Raw genomic sequence first — 23,816 nt, 5'->3', positions numbered from 1 at the left:
TCTGTTGTTCAACAGAAGAAGATTAGATTTATTCCAATTGATTTTATAGCCAGAGATTGAGCCAAATTCACTAAAGATCTTAAGGATTTTTGGAACAGAGTCCTTAAGGTCAGATATGTACAGCAAAATATCATCTGCAAATAACGATATTAAGTTGTTATTGGATTTAATCTGGACATTACATATTTTATTTTGCCTTTTGGCCTGGGCTAAGGGTTCAAGAGAGATTGCAAATAGCATGGGAGATAGCGTGCATCCCAGTCTCGAGCCCCGCACAATGGGGAATGGCTGTGAATGCAGGCCATTGGTTGAGACTATGGCTGTGGGACTCACATATAAAGTACGTACCATGTCAATGAATTTGGCTCCCAAACCAAGCCTCTCCATTACTTGCCACAAATAGTTCCACTCTAGGCAGTCAAAAGCCTTTTCCGCGTCCAGTGATAAAACTGCTGCCGTTGTTGGAAGGTTTCTGGCTTCTTCTATTACATGGAATAATCTGCGTATATTGTCTGCAGCTTGATGCTTTGGTATAAACCCTGATTGGTTGGGGTGGACTAGCTTCTCGATGAAGCGTTCTAGGTGTAGTGCTAAGACTTTGGAATAGAGCTTAATGTCAGTCCCAATGAGGCTGATGGGCCTGTGATTTGAACACTCCGTCGGATCTTTGCCCTTTTTGTGTATGACCGAAATCAGTGCAGTGTTGGTTTGTTGATGAAAGGTGCCCCTCTCTCTGGCCACGGTTAAAGTTTGTTAAATGATAGGTCCTAGTGTGTCAAAGAACTGTAGTAAGAGTTCCGATGGAATTCTGTCCAACCCCAGTGTTTTCCCTTTCTTAGCTGTTTTTAGTGCTGATTTAAGTTCCTCTAACGTTATAGGTTGACCCAGTTGTTCTGCCTCCTCTGGGTCGAGAAGGGGCAGGTTTAACTCTTTTAGGAACTTTTAGCACTGTGTCGGATCTGGATTGCAGGAGGATTCATACAGCTTTGAATAAAAGGATTGGAAAGTGGCAGTAATCTCTTTAGGATTGGTTGAGCTACCTCGGTCCGTGCGGAAGCTCTCCTTTTTAGCAAGTCATTTAGCTCTGCTCGATTTGTGACTAAAAGAGTATGTTTAGATTTAGAAAAGATGTACGTCGGGTCCGAAACTGAGTCAGTATTGATTCTAAGTCAATATTTTCAGATATTAAGTCAATATATTTAGATACTAAGTCAATAGTTTGAGATATTAAGTCAATATATTGACATACTAAGTCAATATTATAAAGTGTCTTATTATTTTGAGATTCTTAGTCAATATCTTGAGATATTAAGTCAATATATTGAGATATTAACTCAATATTTTGAGATATTAAGTCAATATTTTGAGACATTAAGTCAATATATTGAAATATTAAGTCAATATTTTGAGATATTAAGTCAATATTTTGAGATACTAAGTCAATATTTTAAAGTTTCTCATTAATTTGAGATTCTTAGTCAATATTCTGAGTTACAAAGTCAATATATTTAAATACTAAGTCAATATTTTGGAGAGAGAGAGAGAGAGAGAGAAAGACAGAGAGAGAGAGAGAGAGAGAGAGAGAGAGAGAGAGAGAGAGAGAGAGATTTGTTAAAAAAGTAGTTCCTGCGGCGACAGAAAATGGGAGTTGACATTCGCACCTGGGGAAAGCCTCGAGCGCTCTGAGTGGCCAATCAGGTCGACCTTAAATAACATGAGCCCACCCACAGTGAGGTTCAGTCAGTGTACAGAGGGGCACACGCAGAAAGCACAAGAGAGAGACAGAGAGAGAGACAGAGAGAGAGAGACACACACACACACACACACACACACACACACACAGAGACACAGAGAGAGAGAGACACACACACACAGAGAGAGAGAGACAGAGAGAGAGACACACACACACACACACACACACACACAGAGACACAGAGAGAGAGACACACACACACAGAGAGAGAGAGAGAGAGAGAGAGAGAGATCTGCAGCAGCATGCTTCAACAGAGTGCCCAACTCCTGCGCGAGGACTAGACCGACTGCTGACCTGTGCTTTAAGTTCAAGGCTGATTCTCTAAACTTTTTGAAGCACCCTTTTCAACAAATTTGACTGTACAGACAACGACTCATCTTCCGTGTCACTTTCCAGCCGTGGATGAGTGCAGGAAGCGTGGATGGTTATGTGAGTACTCGTTCTCACCGCAGAGGGCGGTTTCTTTAGCAGGAATTTACCGAGTGAATAATTAAGGCTTCACATAGAATTACACATGGACTGAACCTCATTGTAAACGTTTGTGACGGTTTGTGGAGCCAGGCTCGGTGTTGTTATGTAGCCTATGTCTTTCTTTTTCCCTTTTATTCCACCGTGCACTTGTAAGGTTTGGAGCGGGGGCGACTGGCTGCCCATGTGCACGGCGAACAGAGCCTGCATGTTAAAACCTAATGCAGTTCAACCACACATCTCAGTTATTAACATGTACACGTTCAAAGTGGGTTTGCATTTAGTTTATAACGCATTTCTTATAACATTGCTATAATTGCTTTGAAGACTTGAACGCATCTGCAGTGCACACAGGGAGTTTTCGCTTGGATTTCAGTAATAGTGCGTCTCTCCTCCTAATTAAGGGTCTAAGGTGACTTTATTTCAACTTTACAGTACTTGCATCCCTTGTTATCATATAGTTTTTGCAAGGATCTAACGTTGCTTCTGCTGCCGAGTGGTGATTATCGGGCTTAATTATTCTTATTATTATAGTGCTGTTATTACGACTTATGACCGTGTGCAGGAGAGTGATTTGTCAGTGCTTATTACCCCTGCAGGGTTAACTGATGATAGATCAGGGTGAACTGCATGGCTTATTGGGATCATTGCAAAACAGGAATTTTTTTTGTTTCCTGGTTTTGAACGCGCCCCGGTGCTTGAACATGTACTGACGGTGCAGGTTTAGGCTACCGGTTGAACTTCCTTCTTGGATTATTGCTCTCTTGTTACTCGGTGATTTATTAGCACGGGTGGTATTGTTAGACAGCAAGCCAAGGAGCGAATACATGTGCAGATAAATGAAGGTCTCCTTCATGTTGCTGGAGTCATTAGAAAGCGCAGGAAGAAGCCACGCGGTGGAAAGTGAAGGGGAGGAGTCATTCAGAAGGGAATAATACAGGTCAGTTCAGGGGGAATATTTACTTATTCATAACTCAGATGGCTCAAAAACTTTAAAAAAGCCATAGACCTCCTCATGCCCCAGAACACTGCAGCAGTGCTGGAAGGTAACTAAGTAGGCTACCTGCAGTGGTGTAGTCTAATGTGTTTGAGTGGGTATACTCTACTATGTAAATATATGGACAGTATATCAAAGTGGATTGCCAAAGACTTCATTTCCTGCATTCTGATACACTTTAATGCACTCATTTGACTTGACAGCATTAGTTATTTTTCAGATTCAGATTATAAAAAATAAAATATAATCAGTTAATAAATGATGATGTATTTGTTTTGTGTCATTTAAGGCCTTTATTTAATAGGACAGCTTAGACATTAAAGGCGAAATACACGCAGCAGGCCGGAATTGAACTTGCAGCCGCTGGGGCGAGGACTGAGCCTCTGTACATGGGGCTCACGCTCTACCAGGCGAGGTACCCAGGTGCCCCAATGTGCTTCTTTCTTTCTTTCTTAGTCATAAAAATAAATTAAAATTAGAATTGAAATTGAAAGGGCAGCCTCTAGCTCACCCAGTAGACTACATTTTTCTAAGCAGACACTCTGGGGACCGGACTTTCAAATAAAGAAAATAAAATGTTTTTATACCTAATAAGCATATTCTTGTTTGATATTTTCACTTTCTTACTATTTTTTTTACATGTATTAGTGTGAGCAAACTCCTAAAAAACATGGAAACTCCATAATGAAGAATGGACTTAAGTATGCTACGCATTCGTCCTGTATGCCTCATTTGCAATGAAACCATGCTGTGGCGAATGAATACAACTGGCATAATCATCAAGAATGAAAAACGCAAACATGATGATGACGTAATTCACGTGCATATTAAGTAGCCACATGCATCTGTTTTGGTCTTATAATACAGCCATAGATGTAGCGCTCAGATTGTGTGCTTTGCCACTAGCTAAGTTTACAAGAATTGGTTAAAATTTCAAGATTCGTGGCAAACTAAGATAAACAGCTAGACTACAAACCGACAGCCTTCGTTTTCGCTATTTGCAGAGTAGGGTTTGCGTAAAACAGCACGGTGGACCAGAGTGGACTGAGATTGAAATATCACTTTCTACATGTTTATGCCTGTAGACTGGTAAGTGGGTATTGATAAGTATTGACTTTTCACTCACAGAGGTTTTAATGTAGCCTAGCCTACTTACAGTAACGAGCGTAGCGTTAGTTCATCTGCGCCTTCCAAAATGCAACGCTTGTATCCAAATGAATTGTGCTTGAAGCTGAATGGCATTTTGTCTGGTTTAGACTACCTGGGTGTTGTCCAGTTTGACTTAGAGCAACAATAGCGAAACTAATCGGCATGTGAATAGAGATGCAAATACAGGGGCTGGGTTTGTGATCTCCCAGTGGAATGTTACCTGCTGTAAATGCTCGAAATGCTAAATACCAGAACACATTTTTTCCTCTTCACGTTTTCTGAATTCATGATTATTCTGCGGCCGGACTGAAAGCTTTGACGGGCTGGATGTGGCCGGCAGGCCGCCAGTTGACAATAGGGCTACACAATTTTTATCGAAATCGCAAATATAAACTAGTGCAATATCCAAATTGCAGAGGGGCGCAATATTTGTTAAAGGCAAAATATGTGTCTAACCATTCTGAATGAAGTATTGTGGGGCTGCAGAGTCCCAGCCTACACATCCTGTCCTACAGACTAAAGAAGACATATTTGTTTGGTACAGATCCTCGCAAAAAATCACACTTCAATCATTTTTTTAAAATTTTTTATATATTTTTCAATGAAAATGAGAATAATGATACAAAAATGATCATTCCCTCCAATATCGTGAATCATATCGCAATCGCAATATCTGTCAAAATAATCGCAATTAGATATTTTCCTCACATCGTGCAGCCCCAGTTGATGATGGCTGCAGTAGAGGGTGCGTCCCATGTAGGCTGAGCCCGAATCTAACCCACAGCCCTATGCTGAACGTATCTCCCATTTCCTGTATTCAAGCTGTCCTGTCAATAAAAACGGCTACATGATACTTTGTAAACATTTCTTTTAAGTTTAAACGTGCTCAGTGAAACACTCAGTTTCAGATTCTTTGGGTAAATGATCCACTGAACTGCTGCACTGTAGACAAATGGGTTTTTGCTCATTAGACTATTGAATCGAAAAAGGAATCAAATCTGTCACGCTACTTTTTATAAAGTGGCTATGGTTTTCTCTTAGTAGTGAAAAATAATGATGTAAGTTGCTACCATGTTTTTCATAATGTTGTAAAGGAGCAGCATCTTACAGTTTTTTTCGATTGCTAAACGACAGTGGGCACAATTGGAGTCACATGTGCAAAACTCTAACTACAGTCTGCACAGCAGCAGTTCATGTGGACCAAACTCTAGATCGTTTGTCATTGCTTGAACACAGTTTTCAAAACTCTACACACTTATCCCATGACTTTAACCACAACGTGCACAACACTGTAGATTTACAGCACTTTGTTCAAATGCTAACACACTGCTGTCAAAACTGTAAACCACACATTCAAAACAGAATAGATTTCAGTCTGGTGCCTATCAAACACTGCTGATTGCAATTTTAGCTGAAAGCCTAAGCAGGTGTCTTGTTTTAGACTAATTAGTGAACATGTACGGTATTTATATACAGTAGAGAAAGCTCAGAAAGCCTTTTTTGTACACAAACACCAAATAAGAATGAAACAATTATACACTGTACTGTTTGAGAGAAACAGGTAAAAGAGCAAAGATACCAATATGTCCAGGTAAGATGTCTGAGGTTATGTACACAGTTATACAAAAAAAGTGAAAAATACTATATCTTTACTATAGTAAAACTGCGTTCTTACTGTTTTTCAGAAAGTAATGGAGGTGAAAGCAATAGAAACACCACATTCATTAGTATTTAGAGATGATGAAGACATCCAATGTGATGAAGAAAACTTGCCACATGATGCTGGAGAGAGGCAGGATTAGTCACTATTCTTTGGTATTGTTATGTATGTACTTTTAGTTTTTTTTCCCCAGTAATTCCATAAATTACTAGAGACAAAATACTTTATTGAAGAAAACTGCTGATTTTCATTCCTTCTTGTTTACCTTATGTAAAAACTGGTATGCTATACAATCTATATTTTTTCCTTAAATACACTGTTGAGTAGTGTCAAGTCACTCAAATTGTTCAAACTGTAAAGATGAAAAAGTTTGTAATTTCTGTATTGGTGTTTGATGCTAGTGTTTTTACCCTCAGTGTGTTCTCAGTGACAGTATGTGTTATCTCAGTGAGGCCTGTGCATAGTGTTTGGCTGCACTGAGCCTGTTTTGAGATGTGTGTTAAGAGTTGTGTTGCTGTGAATGAGTTTTGCAGGTGATGTGAACTGTTTAGTTCAGGTGACTGTTGGTAGTGCAGACTGTAGTTTGAGTTTTGCACATGTGACTCCAGTTGTGCCCACTGTCGTCTAACAATCGGAAAAAACTGTAATATACAGTGAGGGATTCTTTTGCAACTGTCAACCAGTTCACAGGATCAAGACCTGTAATATAACTTTTATCAATTTATTTTGAGCCTTTTGAAGTTTGCTTATGAAGCGTTTTAAATGCAGGACTTTTACTTGGAACAGAGTAGTTTTATACTGTACTTTGTACTTATTGCTACTTTTACTTAAAGGTCCAATATGTTATATATTTACTGTATTAAATCAAAAATATGTCACCAGATATTAAGGAAACATGCTCATGATTTCAACATATGTGTACTTGCATTAAAATATAGAGTACTTGAGTTAGTTAAATGACACACAGCACACATACAGAATATATATGAAATAATAAATAGGATAGAATACAAGAACAAATATTAAAAACAAAATCCTGATAAAAAGTGGAGAATGTACAAATGTATATACAAGTTGGGACAGAGACAATAAAATAGACAAACAGCTAATGCTCACATTTCAGAGACTGGAACCAGTCAATTGTTGGCATTTTGCTAGTCAAAACAACTGATTCATCATTAAAACGTTTTCATGATAGCTTTCATCTGGGCAGAAAAAAGCAGATATGCTCTACTAAAAAATACACTTGCTTTTACTTGTATTGGAAATAAGTGAACGCTCAATAAAGCACTGTGTGTGTGTGTGTGTGTGTGTGTGTGTGTGTGTGTGTGTGTGTGTGTGGTGCCATGTTTGGAGTAGGCAGAAGGTTCAGTAAGGAAAAATAATGTGTGAAATGATAAGCTTTGGCTGGAGGCTGTGATGCTTGTCTGGCACTTACAGAGCTTTTTAGTTTGCTGCAGGGTTTTAACTGGATTACACATATTGTATATAGCTAAGATGTAGTTCACACTGTGATCCTCCAATTCCTCATATAGTATAATGATGATGTCAGAAGTTGTTTTAATCATCTTGAACCAGCTGAACTCTGAGCTTCTCTCTCACACTGTGGCATCAACTCAGCCAAAAGCAATACTGTCTGCATACGTTTTCACATTTCACAAATTATGTAGAATTGATCATCAAGCATCAGGAGAAATGTAGTCTTGCATTGCCAGACCTTCCTCCACAGCGCTGCGGAGGGAGGTCTGGCTAGTCCACACAGCACTCTGGGATGGGAGAGAAACATACTCTGGTTTATCGGCATTTCTTTAAACCAATCACAATCGTCTTGGGTGGCGCTAAGCACCGGACGGAGCCATGGTGCCTCTGCTAAATAGTCTCTGGAAGGAACTTGGTTTGGTGGAACATGTGTACGCAGGGAGGCGAGCTCTGGAATTAACATAGCTGTCGAGTGTGTGATGAGAATTTTACTCCAAAAAAGATAAGTATAATTTGATTGTCGGTTCTAGCTTGGAGGATTTTTCCCAATTCCACTGGAGTTTAGAATGCCAACACAAAGAAAGCCGTAAATGAGGGACATCCAGCAGAACAATTCAGTAAATGAAATGTGGTCGATATAGACTAGGAGAAATGAGGCGGGACATTTACAGTTTGTAGTGGTGGTTAAATGCTGGTGATGTAGGAATTTAAAGGTGAATTAATGTCATAGCTGCTGCTCAGGGTAAGAACCAACACTGAGGCAGACATGGTTGAACCCCCCTAACTTGCATTCACTTACATCCATCTTTTAAAGGCCTGTAGGAAGTCAGCCATCATGCATCAGCCCTCCATGTGTGCTAATGGTGTAGTCACTGCAATATGTTCTTCAAAGTTATTCTTGCAAGAGCTGCATTCGTTACAAATGTTGTGTTTATGTGTTTGCCATTGAGCTGATAGGCACACTTAAAGTAGGATGTTGTCTGTTAGCTTCTGAGAGAAGTGCAATAAACTGGATTTAGTCCCCCATATCACATTAGAAAAGGATCTCTTCTGGGCTAGTATGACCAGGAGGAACATTTGCAGCAACTGATCCAATAAGTCTTAAAATTAACATATGGGCATGTCAGCATTGGAAGAAAAAAAACGTGAATAAATCCTTTAATGTACCTTGTTGGTGGGGTATGGTGGGGTAACTTGTTGCGTCCTGCTGCGTCCGCCGCATCCACCCATGCTCTGCAGCGCCACGTTACATCCCGCAACGCCCTGCTGTGATGTTCATATGCACAGAGTAGTCAGGATCCGGTATAGGAGACTGCACTACTCAGTATGCCACGATGTGCCCTGTTATGACATGAACTACAACGACTACCTTCGAAGTCACTGTTCCATTATCTTTATTGTGACTATTATTTGCCACATTATCACACCCCCAACCAGACACCGCCTACCAAGAGTCTGGGTCTGCCGAGGTTTCTTCCTAAAAGGGAGTTTTTCCTCGCCACTGTCGCAATAGCCACTGCTAGTGCTTGCTCTTGAGGGAATTACTGTAATTGTTGGGGCTTTGGAAATTATAGAGTGTGGTCTAGACCTACTCTATCTGTAAAGTGTCTCGAGATAACTCTTGTTATGATTTGATACTATAAATAAAATTGAATTGAATTGTATAGGGCTCAGTGTCCACTGTGGGCACACACGTTTTTCCTTCATGGTAGACATTTTAGTAACAGTATGTAAAAGTATGATTGGAGAATAAAACTCTTACTCTAAACTATTTCATTAATGTATTACTATTATATTTACTATATTATCACTTATCAGCACAAAATGTTGCCACTCTTACTGTGATGCTTCTTCTGATAGGGCTGCACGATATTTTGTTTTGTCGTAGGACGTTGCCATGTGACTATTCCGTGAGGCTCTCCGTGTGTAGAAAAGTACCGTTAGTGGCAGCTGCCGCTGACACAGTGATGCACATACTTTTCCATGGGTAGTGAAGCTACAGTTGTCAGTGTTTTATATTTGCTGCAAAGACGAACTAAATCACCTGATTAATGGAAGGCTATCACGTTATTCTCCTGGCCATTTTTAACCGCAGAAAGCTGCTACCAGCCAGGCTAAAGCTAATATAGTTAGCCTGAAGAAACAAGGCGTCTGTCCCAACTAATGTTATGGTTCGGAGCCGCAACGCTGGAATAGCACTAATCTCCAACAGCAATCTGTGTCTGATAGAAGGTCATTTACACTGATTTAAGTCTTCTTGGATACACAGTTTGTTGCTAGTGCGTGACATGCAGGTCTGCATGAACAGCCAACCACCAATCACAATCTATGATGATCAATTTAACAAACAAGCAGGCCCCGCTAGTCGACCACAACCTGAAATTTAGAGGAAGCATCCTGCATTCATTATTAATATCATTGACTTTAGCCTGGATTGATAGTATTATATGAATACAATGGTGTCATGTCAGTCAACCAGTGTTTTTAACTACCTAATCTCCGTTCTATTGTTAGCCTATTTTTATAAAAGCGTCTGCTACGGAGCCATAACGTGAGGTACAAGGTAATGGAGCCTTTTATACATTGTCGTGTTTCTTTAGAAATAAACAACGGACAAATAGAGTCTTTAAACTCTTCATATGTAAAGTTATTCTCTGTCAAAGTGACGTCAAAATGAATGGGAGTCAATGGGATGCTAACGGGAGGTGATGGCTTGGTAGCATCAAAATGGCGCCATAGGAGGTTCGAGTTCTGAAGCGAAGCTAACCTCCTTGCGGTAGACGCTCCATATTCATGCTCCATCTTGAAATACGTTAGGGACATACAGGACATACTGTCACATGATAAACTCACAGGTGCTGCTAATGCTGCTAATGGGTATCGTAGCAAGTTTGAAGAAGGAAACATGGAGGACCACACATATTCAAAATCCAAATGTCAGGAACAGGAGTCTTCTTCTTCTTCGCCCAGAAAAAGAAAAAGGAGATTGAAAAGAGCAAGAGACCGGCTTTTTGAAGTGTGAAGGCTACCGTAGCTGTAATACCTACTTTGAACTGCGTGGTGCGAGAGAGTTGTTTGCGATATATGGTCTCAACGCTAGATGGGAGAAATTCCCACACATTGGACCTTTAAAATTCAACAAAGAATGGTTCACATTAGAAAATTTCCTTTTTCCTTTTTATTTTCTATGTAGATGCACTCTCCTACAAAATCACCCCAGTAGTCGAGAATTCTAATTATTATTTCCAAATAGAGCTATTTATGTCATCTTGTAAAAATGTGTCTTTTTTCATATCGCAATATACTGTATATCGCGTGAAAAATAATATTGCAGTGTCAGTTTGTTTTGGCCTGCCATGAAATAATGGAAGTGAAACATACAATTTTATGCAAGGAAATCAAGTTGAACCTGACTCACTTAAAAGGGTCGATATTGGCACTGATACTGATCAGTGAATTCCAACACACACACACACATATATATGATCATCTCTTACTCTAGTGTACATTACCATATTTCTCGTCTCTCCATACCTTCATATCTTATAGTATAGTATGAGCATGTGGTTTAGCTGCAAAACTTTCAAACTAATGAAGCACTTTCTAAAGCACCAGAGATGTTTGAAGTTTCAGAGTCAGGTCTGTAAATTTGAACAAAAAGTCATCGTTAGCATGGCAGGAAAATCTTACACATGATTTGTCTTCTGAGTAATCCAGTGTTTAGTGTTGGTCCAGGCTGCTGCTGACTGATGATATACTGTATAAGCCTGCATGCCTTCACTTTAGTCTGTACAATAGGCAACAAAGTAGACAATGTAAAAAGTGTGTGGCTCCATCTGAGTCTGAAGGGGCCATAAAGTACATGACAGACAAGGAATGCAGCCCCCAGCGAGAGACCCTGAGGAGCTGAAACCCCCACACACACATTCATGTTCATACCCTTTGGGGAGTGAACAATCCCCTCTTGCAATGCGGTCCCTAATCTCTTGCCACCAGACACAACTTTGATGTGAAACACCCCTTACTTTGTGTCCCCTTTCCCTGGGCCCCTCACTCTCTGCCCTCCATCCTCACTTCTGTTTCTAAAAGCTGAAACACATTTTCTGCAAAGAAACAGTCAAGAACACCCTAATGCAAAGATGCAAAGCCCACCCAATTATTCCTTCTCAATGTTTCCCCTCATTTTCAAACAAAAAGCTGATTAAATAAGGAGGGAAACCAAAACACATAGACACGTTCACTTTAAAGTAACACTGCAAGATTTCTAATTGAATGCTTACTTTTTTACATACGACAGCATTTAAAGCCCAAGATATATTATAATAGCGGTCCCTAAAATGGATTTGAGGACTCAGCATCGGCGCCAGCCCCGAATGTAATTTTAAATGTAGGCAACACAAAGTTTAGGTGCGCAATAAAGTTGCTAAATTTTGTTTGTTTTGTTTGAAGTTCCCGTGACGTTTCCAGTGTATGGTTCGGGCTCAAACACACGGAGCTCTGAAGCAGACCTGTGTCCACTCTCACTGTAAAAATGAGAGATGTTCAGGTAATTATTATGGACGCGCTCTGTTCATGTGCATGCTTCGGCAGAAGTGTCGCGCTTGTGCTCCATGTATTTCTGCCGTAGTTTCGGTGATGTAGAGCAGCGTACAGCCCCTCCTCATCACAAATCTAACACCAAACTGAAGTTAAAGTTCAACTGAAAAAGTCAGTGGAATGATTGATCTTCAGTCTCCCGTCTTCCTGTGGGCCACAAAAAAGGACATAAGACATATTGGGCCTGATTTACTAACACTAGCGCAGTTTGCGCTGCATCTGTTTATGCGAGTTCGGTAATAGCGCACGCTATGCTTCCACATTTTGCGTAGTATTTATCAACCCTGACACCCATCAGCCAATCGGCGTCTTTCTCCGCCCACTATACCGTAGATTGCGCTGTAGCAAAGCTGTACTTGTGCTATGATATGGCTGAGTGCAGACTGTGATATTCCCACTGCTGATGCTATGACTGTTTGAAATGATCCTGATGCCAATATGTGTAATGTAGCGAGGAGTTTAACAACTGCTGGATGGGATGTGAACGCTAAGTGGGAGATTCAATTTCATCTTTGATTTCTTCCAGTAACTCTAATATTGCATGGCTGCTTGATCTGTAACGCTAAATGATGTTGTGTTCACTGACAAAGTATGATTCTTCTGTTAAAAATATTTTCAGCCTCGCCTATGTCTTCGTCTTGCTCAAATCACTGTTGCCATTTCACCAGCAGCATAAAGGTCTACGAGGAAACTCGATTGCGGCTGGTTTAAAGAGGCGGAGAATTTCCCCCGCAAAATAGAGGCGCGCTCTTACTGACAGTCTTTGTAAACACCACGGAATATATAATTAGGTGCACTTTGCGCTTATCCTCCCACCTTTTTGGGTGGAACTCCCACTTTCCCCACGACCCTCCCACGAACGCATATTGAAAGCGCAACTTGTCTCTTCTCGCTCATGTGGCAGACAATCTGCCATTTTACCCAAGTGCGCCCTGTTTGTAAATAGCCCGCATCGGTTAGGTTCAAATCAATTAGAAACATTATAAAAACAGCTACAATAGAATGAGACTGGTAGGAAATACAAGAGCAAAAGTTACTAACGATTATTTTTAGGGATGCACTGATATGAACATTTTGGCCGATACCAATAATCGATATTAACATTGCTGTTATGGCCAATAACCCATGTTTACAGATGCCAATATGATCTGTATAAACCATGTTTCTATGATAATCAAATTTTGTTACTAAAAAAATGTGTTAACACTGTAAATTTGGAAAATGTCTTTCTTTATTTGCAAAACATTTGGAAAAGCCAATAAATTATAGATTTAGTGCATTGTTGTCTCTCAGTAAGTCACACAGCACCATGAAAGACACAAGTAACTAACAGTGGTAGTTTTAGGCTAGTGTTAGAACTTAATCAAAGTCCAGTTTAACTCCCATCAGTGAAAAAGTGTGGACCACAAGTCAATAATTAAGGATCATAAAACACAATATCCTGGTTAAGTTTTAGAACTAATCAGGGTTTTCACAGGGTAGATCACTAAAGCAGAACTTGGAGTAGCGGCTTCTCACCAGAATGAGAATGCACTCTGGCTGCATGGCGTGAGTGTGGTTTGACGGTGTCTGACGCGGCGCTGCTGCTAGCCTTGTCTGGACACATAGATGTTTCCCATAAACATAAACATAAATATATACTGATCTGATTACAGCAGAGACAACGTCGGCAGTATTGACGGCAGAATAGGCTACAGAATTTTTCCTTTTGTATTGAGAGGTGCAATATTTGAAAATCGATAATTATTTATTATTATGTTTACATTACATTTATATCTGCATTCATGTCCAAACCTCCAGACTTTCAAACATCAAAATGTCATTTATTAAATGTATTTGTGTCAAAAAGACATATAAACATCTTTTCGTATTCTATTTAGCCTGGAAATGCTTCCTGAAAAATAGCCATCGGTCCTATTTCTAGCAGCACGCGTGGACATCTCGAGCCGCGCCTCGAGATGCCAATCAACCAGAGCATGTTTTTCTCCCATCCAGGAATGCTGTGTGGACTAGCCAGACCCTCCTCTGCAGCACTGTGTAGGAAGGTCTGGCAATGCTAGACTAGTCGCCACATAATGGTTTGTTTCCTTCCAGACCTGAGAGACAGTTAGCAGGTAGTTGTTTAGTGTGTAGGTGAAAGGTCAGGGGGAGAAGGAGGGGGAGTCAACATCCTGTTGCAGTGAGCAGCTGGGTGAAGGGAGAGTCCCCGATCACAGATTCATATGTATCAGTGTCAAAGGGCACCAACGGCTGCACACACACCACCATCATGTCCTCCATCCACTCATGCTGTGGAGACATGAATCAGCTGTTACATGTACAAGTTCAGATTTGGTTCAACGTTTTTTCAAGTCAATATTGACACAGTACTCACATGGCGTATATATAAACGTTGGGAGCGTTATGTGTTGCTGTAATCACTCCTCCTGTCCATTCATGCCATGAACACCCCCTGTGTATTACAGCTGCAAAGATGAATCGATTAGTTGTCAACTATTAAATTAATCAGCAACTGAAGATAATCCATTAATCAGTTTGAGTCGTTTTTATGATAAAACAGGTAAACTTCTGTGACTCCAGCGTGTTAACTGTGAATATGTTCTAGTTTCTTCTCTCCTCTGGGACAGTGTGCTGAATATCTTTAAGTTATGGACAAAACAAGACATTTGAGGATGTCATTATTAGTCTATATCCTTTGCGTTCCACTTCCAGGATTGCTCCGGTGCTGCAGGAAATTCTTCCAGATGCATGTTTCCTCCCTCTGTCTCTGTGTTGGCGTTCTAACCTCTGGTGGATTTGTGAGGACTATGGTTAACTGCTCCTCAGATCTCTGCAGGGTAAATCCAGACAGCTAGCTCCCATCCCCGAATGATGTGTGGACTAGCCAGACCCTCCTCTGCTCCACAGCGTGTAGATGGTCTTGCAAAGCGAGACTAACATTTTATAGACCAAACTAATCGAGTAATTTAGAAAATAATTAACTTCGATTTTAGGTCCAAAATTATGTCTTGAGATGTCTTGTACTTTCTGACCAGGAGTCCAAAACCCAAATGTATTTAGTCTCCAACAATGGGAAAGAAAGAAACACAGCACGTTCAGCAACTTTTTGCTGACAGTCGGCTATCTGAGGTCTGTAGGGCTCTCTGTACGGGCATGTTTGAGAAAGCTACTGACCTTTCACCTCCTTGAAATTTAAACCTAAACATCCATACACACATGCACAAGCACATTAAAATATGCATTAATGTGCAGCAGCATGGACACACAGAAGAATGCAGAAGTGCTGCATACATAATGCATGTACAAACACTAATTTAGTTTAGTTAGTTACACACACACACACACACACACACACACACACACACATAACACATCAATCAACAGTAGAACAAGTGACTAACAAGTGAAATGACACAATAAATAATAATAGCAATTAGGCAAGTTTGAGGTTTTGGGCTATTTTGCTTCCATACATGTCTTTTTTCATAGTAGTGGAAATAAAATATCATCTTACCACACTTTGTCTATTTTGTGTCTGTAGGCCGCTCCTAAATTCACACACATTCACACACACACACACACAGGCTTGTGTATCTATTTACCTCAGATGTGTATGGGCATGTCAGATCTGCTCCTACTCTCATGGAGAACAGGAGAGGTCGGCGTCATCCTCTCCTCTCCCAGTCTTTCTTTTCCTTCCTCTACTTTTCTCAAATTGTTAGTGTTTTCTATAGTAGCTGTTAAAGTTGGTCATATTTGATGTGTACATCTGTAGAAGGTGCTAGTTGAAGATGCTGTGATGTGTCATTGAACTGTGGACATTAGAGAGATATTTTATACACATTTTTGGATCGTTGTACAATAATACATTGGAAATATTATCTTCAGTTTACAGTTTTTTTTGATTGCTAAATGACAGTTGTCACAACTGAAGCCACATGTGCAAAACTCAAACCTGAACTAAACAGTTCACATCACCTGCAAAACTCAATCACAGCAACACAACTCTTCACACACGTCTCAAAACAGGCTCAGAAATCTAAGAAAAGATTTTACATTATAGATTTTATAATACACCAATTTTTACATAAGGTAAACAAGAAGGAATGAAAATCAGCAGTTTGCTTCAATATAGTATTTAGTCTCTAGTACTTGGAATATATATATATATATATATATATATATATATATATATATATATATATATATTATATATATGGAATTACTGGAAAACAAACTAAAGGTACATAACAGTAAGAAAGAATAGTGTGACTAATCCTGCCTCTCTCCATCATCATGTGACAAGTTTTCTTCATCACACTGGATGTCTGCATCATCAGTAAGAATGCAGTTTTACTATAATAAAGATATAGTGTTTTTCACTTTTTTTTTCATAGTTGTGTATGTAACCTCAGACATCTAGTCTAAAACCAGACACCTGCTTAGGCTTTCAGCTGAAATTGCAATCAGCAGTGTTTGATAGGCACCAGGCTGAAATCTCTTTTGTTTTGAATGTGTGGTTAACAATTTTGACAGCAGTGTGTTAGCATTTGAACAAAGTGCTGTAGAGCCACAGTGTTGTGCACGTTGTGGTTGAAGTCATGGGATAAGTGTGTAGAGTTCTGAAAACTGTGTTCAAGTAATGAAAAACAAACCAGAGTCTGGTCCACATGAACTGCTGCTGTGTAGACTGTAGTTAGAGTCTGGTCCACATGAACTGCTGCTGTGTAGACTGTAGTTAGAGTCTGGTCCACATGAACTGCTGCTGTGTAGACTGTAGTTAGAGTCTGGTCCACATGAACTCCTGCTGTGTAGACTGGAGTTAGAGTCTGGTCTACATGAACTGCTGCTGTTTAGACTGTAGTTAGAGTCTGGTCCACATGAACTCCTGCTGTGTAGACTGGAGTTAGAGTCTGGTCCACATGAACTGCTGCTGTGTAGACTGTAGTTAGAGTCTGGTCCACATGAACTCCTGCTGTGTAGACTGGAGTTAGAGTCTGGTCCACATGAACTCCTGCTGTGTAGACTGGAGTTAGAGTCTGGTCCACATGAACTCCTGCTGTGTAGACTGGAGTTAGAGTCTGGTCCACATGAACTGCTGCTGTTTAGACTGTAGTTAGAGTTTTGCACATGTGACTCCAGTTGTGCCCACTGTGGTCTAGCAGTCGAAAAAAAACGTCAATTGAACGGATTTCACTTTCAATTCGTCACGTTTTTCTATTGCCGTCTCATTTTAATTCATCATTTCAGTAGTGAGGTGGAATCGAGAATCTGAGTGTACATCCTGTCGCAATTTATGTTTGCTCTTTTCATTTTACCGTCAACATTATCTTCCCCTAAACTCAGCTAAAATTGGGTTGTGCAGCTCTAGAGCCAAAGTCCTGCTCTTCTTCCCGATTAACTGTGAGTGCCATTATCTGTTACACAATGTGTTAATGCCTAGAAGTTTTTCTTTCAGCAGAAACATGACTATCATCTCCACGTAGACTACGTTTTTTTATTCTTGGCTGATTGAGTCACAGTAGCAGCTGCACGATAAATGTTTTTTTACCATCACCACGACTTTAACGTGCAATAAACCCATCCCAAAAGACCCACAGAGATTTTTTTTTATTTAAGTTGAAAGAAAGGATCAGTAGTAAACTACATTTTAAAATGTTACTATCATTCTTTTTTTTACTGGTGCATTTCAATGGAAGAATGTTGGAAATGATTTCTGTTCTGTGTTGTTGTTTTTTTAAATAGCAAGTTTTTATTGTGATATTCAACAAGGTTATTGCTTATTTTATTCAAATTGTGCAGTCCTAATACTGTAAGAGATGCATTTTCTTAAATTGAAATGGAGAAACCACAAGCCTGTGAAGGCATTGGTTCAAATCTCCAATCTGAAACACATATTTGGCGTTATCTTTACAGTAAGATCCATTTATTTTTGTTAACAGAGAAACATTCAAAGACGATGCTGTGATATTTTCTGATTGTTTTCTTTGTTTTGTGTCTCGTCCAGGTTTGAAAAGGAGTCAGTACAGCCTCTGGACCAGTCGACTGTGACAACGATGCCTTCAAACAAATACTCTGCTGCTATCATGGAGGAGAGCAACAAGATGACGGCCACAGTGAGTCACACACACACACACACACACACACACACACACACACACACACACACACACACACACACACAGACAAACAGCCAGGAGAAGTCACAGTGTACTCTTTCCTTTGTTTACCTGGAAGTAAGGGAGTTAAAGCCAAATCATTTACAAAAAAACACAGCCCTCTCATTAACACACTCACACAATCTCTCACACACACTTCTCTCTGAGCCAGCTGTGTGTATCAATGCCAAGGGCAGATGCCCAGACAAGAGTGCCAGCATATTATATGGGCCTAATTGAGAATGCATGCTGGCTGTGAGGGTGTGTGCATCGACAGCTGCATCTACACAAAGAGGATATGTGGGATAGATAGAAGGATGGAGGCAGCAATGGAAAGAAGGAGGCAAGGAAAAAGGATTCATGGAAGGGTGGACGGACGTTAGCGCAGCACACTAGCCTCTTTATGTCCTCCGAATATGGGTTTAACTATTTAGAGTAAAACACACGCACACACACACACACACACACACACACACACACACACACACACACACACACACACACACACACACACACACACACACACACACACAAACACACATTTCCTGATTCACACACTCTGAAACTTTCGCAATCTGTACACACACTTTTACTCTCTGCTTCACGTTAACTCACCCGCACAGACTTTTACTCTCACACTTTCATAGCAGGCATATGTGTGTGCGCGTCACGCGTGAGCGCACACACACACACACACACACACACACACACACACACACAGAGGCTCCTGGTGGCCGTTACTACTTGTTCCTCTTTTTAAGTCTCATATATCACTCCGTCTGAGAGGGACACTTCCTTCCCTTCGCCATCTGCTTTCCTTGTCTTTTCTCTCCATCTCACTTCATTTTCTTCTTCTCCTCACAGCTTTAACCCCTCTGTGTCTGTTTATCGGTTACTCGTCTCCATGTTAAGCAGCATAGGGTCATCTTATCATGTGTGATATGAAGTCCGGAGCTATTCTCTTCAAGTTTAGACAAAATCAAGGGATTACTTATCACGTTTCAGATCGTACAGATATGCACAGAAGTGACACGTCTCTCCCTCAAGCGAGCTGAAATTATATTTAAATCTGGTAGAAGAATTAGAGTTGTGAATCTTCACTAATCTTCATGATGCGTCATGATGTGTCACGATACATCACGATTAGGGCTGGGTACCTTTCGCATCTGAACCAATACCACTACCGATACCGGTACCTGGAATTCGGTTCCGGTACCCAACGGTACTTTTTTCGGTACTTTCCCTCTGTAATTACAAAAAAAATATTTTCATATATACATATTTTTTATCTAATTCAAAACCTATTTACTTATAACATTGCTATTCAAACAAAAACTAAAATAAAACCCCTCCCTCTCTCCTCCCAAACCTGTCCCTACAACCTATTAAATTGGATAATTATAAATTTCTTACTCACTGTAACTTTTATTGTTGTATTTGTATATTATTATATTTTAGCTTGTTTTATTTTAATCATGGCCATTTTTAATTGCTCTTTAATGATTCATGTAAAGCACTTTGAATTGCCTTGTTGCTGAAAACTGCTGTGGAAGTAAGTTGCCTTGCCTTACAACCTCAGCCTGTCAGTCAGTCCCCAGGGCAGAGAAACCACCGTTGTGCCTGCTCGTGTCATAGGAAGTGTAATGTCAACAGCACCGGATATTACGAATCCCACTATGGCCACGCCAAGACCCGCCCTTCAATAACATTTATTGGCCAGGCGTCCATGAGAATGCAAGGTAACGTAACCCCATTTGTTCAGGTCCTATCCCCTGACCAATCGGCTATCCTAACCTTAACCACTCAAGGTCAATGCCTAACCCCAACCAATCAGGCTGATTCGTAGGGCGGGTCTTGGCGTGGTCATAGCGGGATTTGTAATTTTGCCACTGCGAGCGCTTTCGGCTTGCCATTAATATCATATCACGGTGAAAGGTGTCTGCGGTAAGTTTTGAAAAACTGAAACCACACTTGAAACCACTTTATCGGCATCGCCATAACTCTCTGTGACTTCCGCAAAACTGCAGAGCCCACGTTGCTCCGTCCGCACCTCTGCACGTGTGTGTGTGTCGGACCTCTGCTCTCTGTCAACGTGCAGAGAGGACAGATAAGCTTGCGCTTACTCTCAGGTACCGAAATTTGCCATCGTATGATTTTACGTGAACCAATACTCGGTAGTACCGAAGTGATTCAGTCGGTACCGGTAAAAGTACCGGGTTCAATACCCAACCCTAATCACAATACATTACGATGCGTCACAATACATCATGGTGCGTCACAATTAGGGTTGGGCGATGTCCCCTAAATTGGCAGTTGACGATGTTTACAGTAAAACATGGCGATCGTTGTCGTGGGGGGGTAGAATAACGCATTCAATAAACAGAAACATAACTCTTGCAGCGCACATGAACAGATGCGCAATATTAGCTCACATAAAATATGTGAATTAACCTACCGTTGCTAACGTACATTCATAAATCCTGCATGACAGCGACCCGTACCTACAGGACCTCAGACTGACTTATTGATGCACGCACAGAGTAGTGTCGACAAACTTAGTCCAATGAGGGGAGAAAGGAAAGTGTGATAGCGTTCCACTTTTAACGTTTTTTTCTCTCTCACTCGAGGCCGCTGTGTCCAACGTTACTAGAAGGGAGAGCGAGCTACAACTGACAGGGAGAGAGAGAATGTATCACTACAGCCAATCCAGTCTGCTCAACGCGATGGTACGATGATTCACAAATAGGTTGCACTGAAGGGAGGAAAAAGTAGCTTCCACTTAAGGGGCCCTATCTTGCACCATGCGCAGCGCAAAGCCCAAAGCAAGTGTCTTTGCTATTAAGACCGACGCACATCAATTTCCCGTCCAGCGCCCGCGACTAGGATTAGTGTGTCTGACAGGATGGGGGGCGTGGCATCACGATGGTGGCTCTCCATTGTGATGTCGGCCAGCCATCACAATGGACGATGATATCGTCCATCGGCACAACCCTACGCACAACGGTGCGTCACAATGTGTCACAATGTGTCACGATGCGTCACGATACATCACGATGCATCACAATGCATCACAATACATCACGATGCGTCCCAATATATAACGATGCGTCACAATACATCACGATGCGTCACAATACATCATGATGCATCACGGTGCGTCACGATGCGTCACGATACATCATGATGCGTCACGATACATCACGATGCATCACAATACATCACGATGCGTCACAATACATCGTGATGCGTCACAATACATCACGATGCGTCCCAATATATCACGATGCGTCACAATACATCACGATGCGTCACAATACATCATGATGCGTCACAATACATCACGATGCGTCACAATACATCATGATACATCACAATACATCACGATGCGTCACAATACATCATGATACATCACAATACATCACGATGCGTCCCAATATATCACGATGCGTCACAATACATCACGATACATCATGATGCGTCACAATACATCACGATGCGTCACAATACATCATGATACATCACAATACATCACGATGCGTCCCAATATATCACGATACGTCACAATACATCACGATGCGTCCCAATATATCACGATGCGTCACAATACATCACGATGCGTCACAATACATCACGATGCGTCACAATACATCATGATACATCACAATACATCACGATGCGTCACAATACATCATGATGCGTCACAATACATCACGATGCGTCACAATACATCATGATACATCACAATACATCACGATGCGTCACAATACATCATGATACATCACAATACATCACGATGCGTCCCAATATATCACGATGCGTCACAATACATCACGATACATCACAATACATCACGATGCGTCCCAATATATCACGATGCGTCACAATACATCACAATACATCACGATGCATCACGATGCATCACGGTGCATCACGATGTGTCACGATACATCATGATGCGTCACGATACATCACGATGCGTCACAATACATCACGATTTGTCACAATACATCACGCTAAATCAAACGGTGCCAAAGTTCGGTACCTGAGAGCGCATAAGCGCAAGCTTACTTGTCCTCTCTGCATGTTGACATAGAGCGGAGCTCCAACACACACACACACACACACACACACACACACAAACAGGCAAAAATGATTTTAAAAAAAAGAAGCAGCAAACAGAAAATGAGCAAGCAACATCAGGAGGAAATAATGGATTATGGTCTGTCACTGCATCGATGCAGAATCATCCGCGTCTGCATCACGATGCAGCCGTGCAATGATTCATTTTAATGCCTCTAATAAGCATACACTGATAGTACAATCTGTTTGGTTTCCACTTGCTTGAAATCCAGTGCCAGACTGATACAATTAACAGAAATGTATTAACTGTGCATGTAGTTTAGGGCTGCACGACCTGGAGAAAAAGTCATATTGCAATTTACAATACTGCAATTGTTCATGACAATGTGTGGAATACCTGTAAATAATATGACTATTAATTACACAACATGTTATTCCACTGATACACATCACCTCTTATTTATAGTACAGTAAACAGGAATAGACCTGAAACATGTTGTGTGGGTTAGCTTCTGCTTCTTTAAACTCACTCACTCTGGTTTAAAGCAGTATTTAGAAAGTCTGGACTTGCAGAAAGTGTTCAACCTGGGGGGGTTCAGACATAAATTAGGCCTACATTAAGTAGATGGCTATCTGATGACACATTCTTAGTTTCAGCAGCAGCCTGAGGGCAGAAAGAGAAAACAGCCTGAATGTGAGTGAAGGTGTCAGCAGAATGTCTGTGGGTGAATATGAGTAAATACAACTTTTGTTGGATTTATCTTTGGTAAAGACAAGTTTTAAAGTGGTACGTTTGCATGATTCTTAGTAGAGAAACTTTTACAAATCTGTTGAAAAAATCAACTAATCGGTAAGTCGACAAAATTGAATGAGTGTTACGTAAGTTGACTAAGAATTTCTTGAACTCAAATGAACTCAATCCAGTTTTATTTATAGGGTCAAATCATAACAAAAGTGATACTATATACTATACACTATATACATATAATTGAGGACAGCCCTATATAATTGGAAACCCTTCTAAGAAATAAACGACCCTCAAAACAAAGGTTTCTTCCCAGGTCTTCATATCCTTCAGGTTTGAGATCAGGACATTTCATGATAGTATTTCTTTTGTAGAAGTGGAAATCTGGACTCCACTGGTCCACTCCCTGTCTTTTAATGATGCATATTTCATTTCAAATTTCTTTCACCTAATCTGGAGTTTTGTGTTTTATGAGTTGTGTACATTTTGTGTGTACTTCCTCCCAAATAAGTTTTATTATTAAAAAGGTAAAAAAAAAAATGTTATTGAAAAAAGAAATTAAATATGTAGTTTCTAAAATTCCTGAGCTTAAAAATGTCTTGAAAATTCACAGACACGTTTCAACCCTAGGCATACTTTCAACTAAAACGTGTTATAAGACTCCGATATTAAAATGTTTCCATTATTCCAGAGCATAACTTCCCCTTTGCAGCCCTAGTCCCAAGTTGTAG

At 40.5% G+C, this 23,816-nt stretch overlaps 1 protein-coding gene across 1 annotated transcript in view; it reads left to right on the top strand.

Annotated features, from left to right (window-relative positions):
* The first annotated feature begins 1,914 nt into the window (after positions 1 to 1,914).
* The window catches only part of dnmt3bb.1 (DNA (cytosine-5-)-methyltransferase 3 beta, duplicate b.1), a 63,887-nt gene continuing 41,985 nt past the window's right edge, over positions 1,915 to 23,816 (top strand). The window contains exons 1-2 of the mRNA XM_039801398.1: positions 1,915 to 2,182; positions 18,110 to 18,218. Coding sequence (XP_039657332.1) covers positions 2,175 to 2,182; positions 18,110 to 18,218 — 117 coding nt within the window. The 5' untranslated portion in view covers positions 1,915 to 2,174. The remainder of the gene's footprint in view (positions 2,183 to 18,109; positions 18,219 to 23,816) is intronic.

Source organism: Perca fluviatilis, chromosome 5, assembly GCF_010015445.1.
Source record: "Perca fluviatilis chromosome 5, GENO_Pfluv_1.0, whole genome shotgun sequence".
Taxonomy (NCBI): Eukaryota; Metazoa; Chordata; class Actinopteri; order Perciformes; family Percidae; genus Perca; species Perca fluviatilis.
Note: the sequence above shows the minus strand (reverse complement) of the source record. Positions and strands in the feature narration are given on the sequence as shown.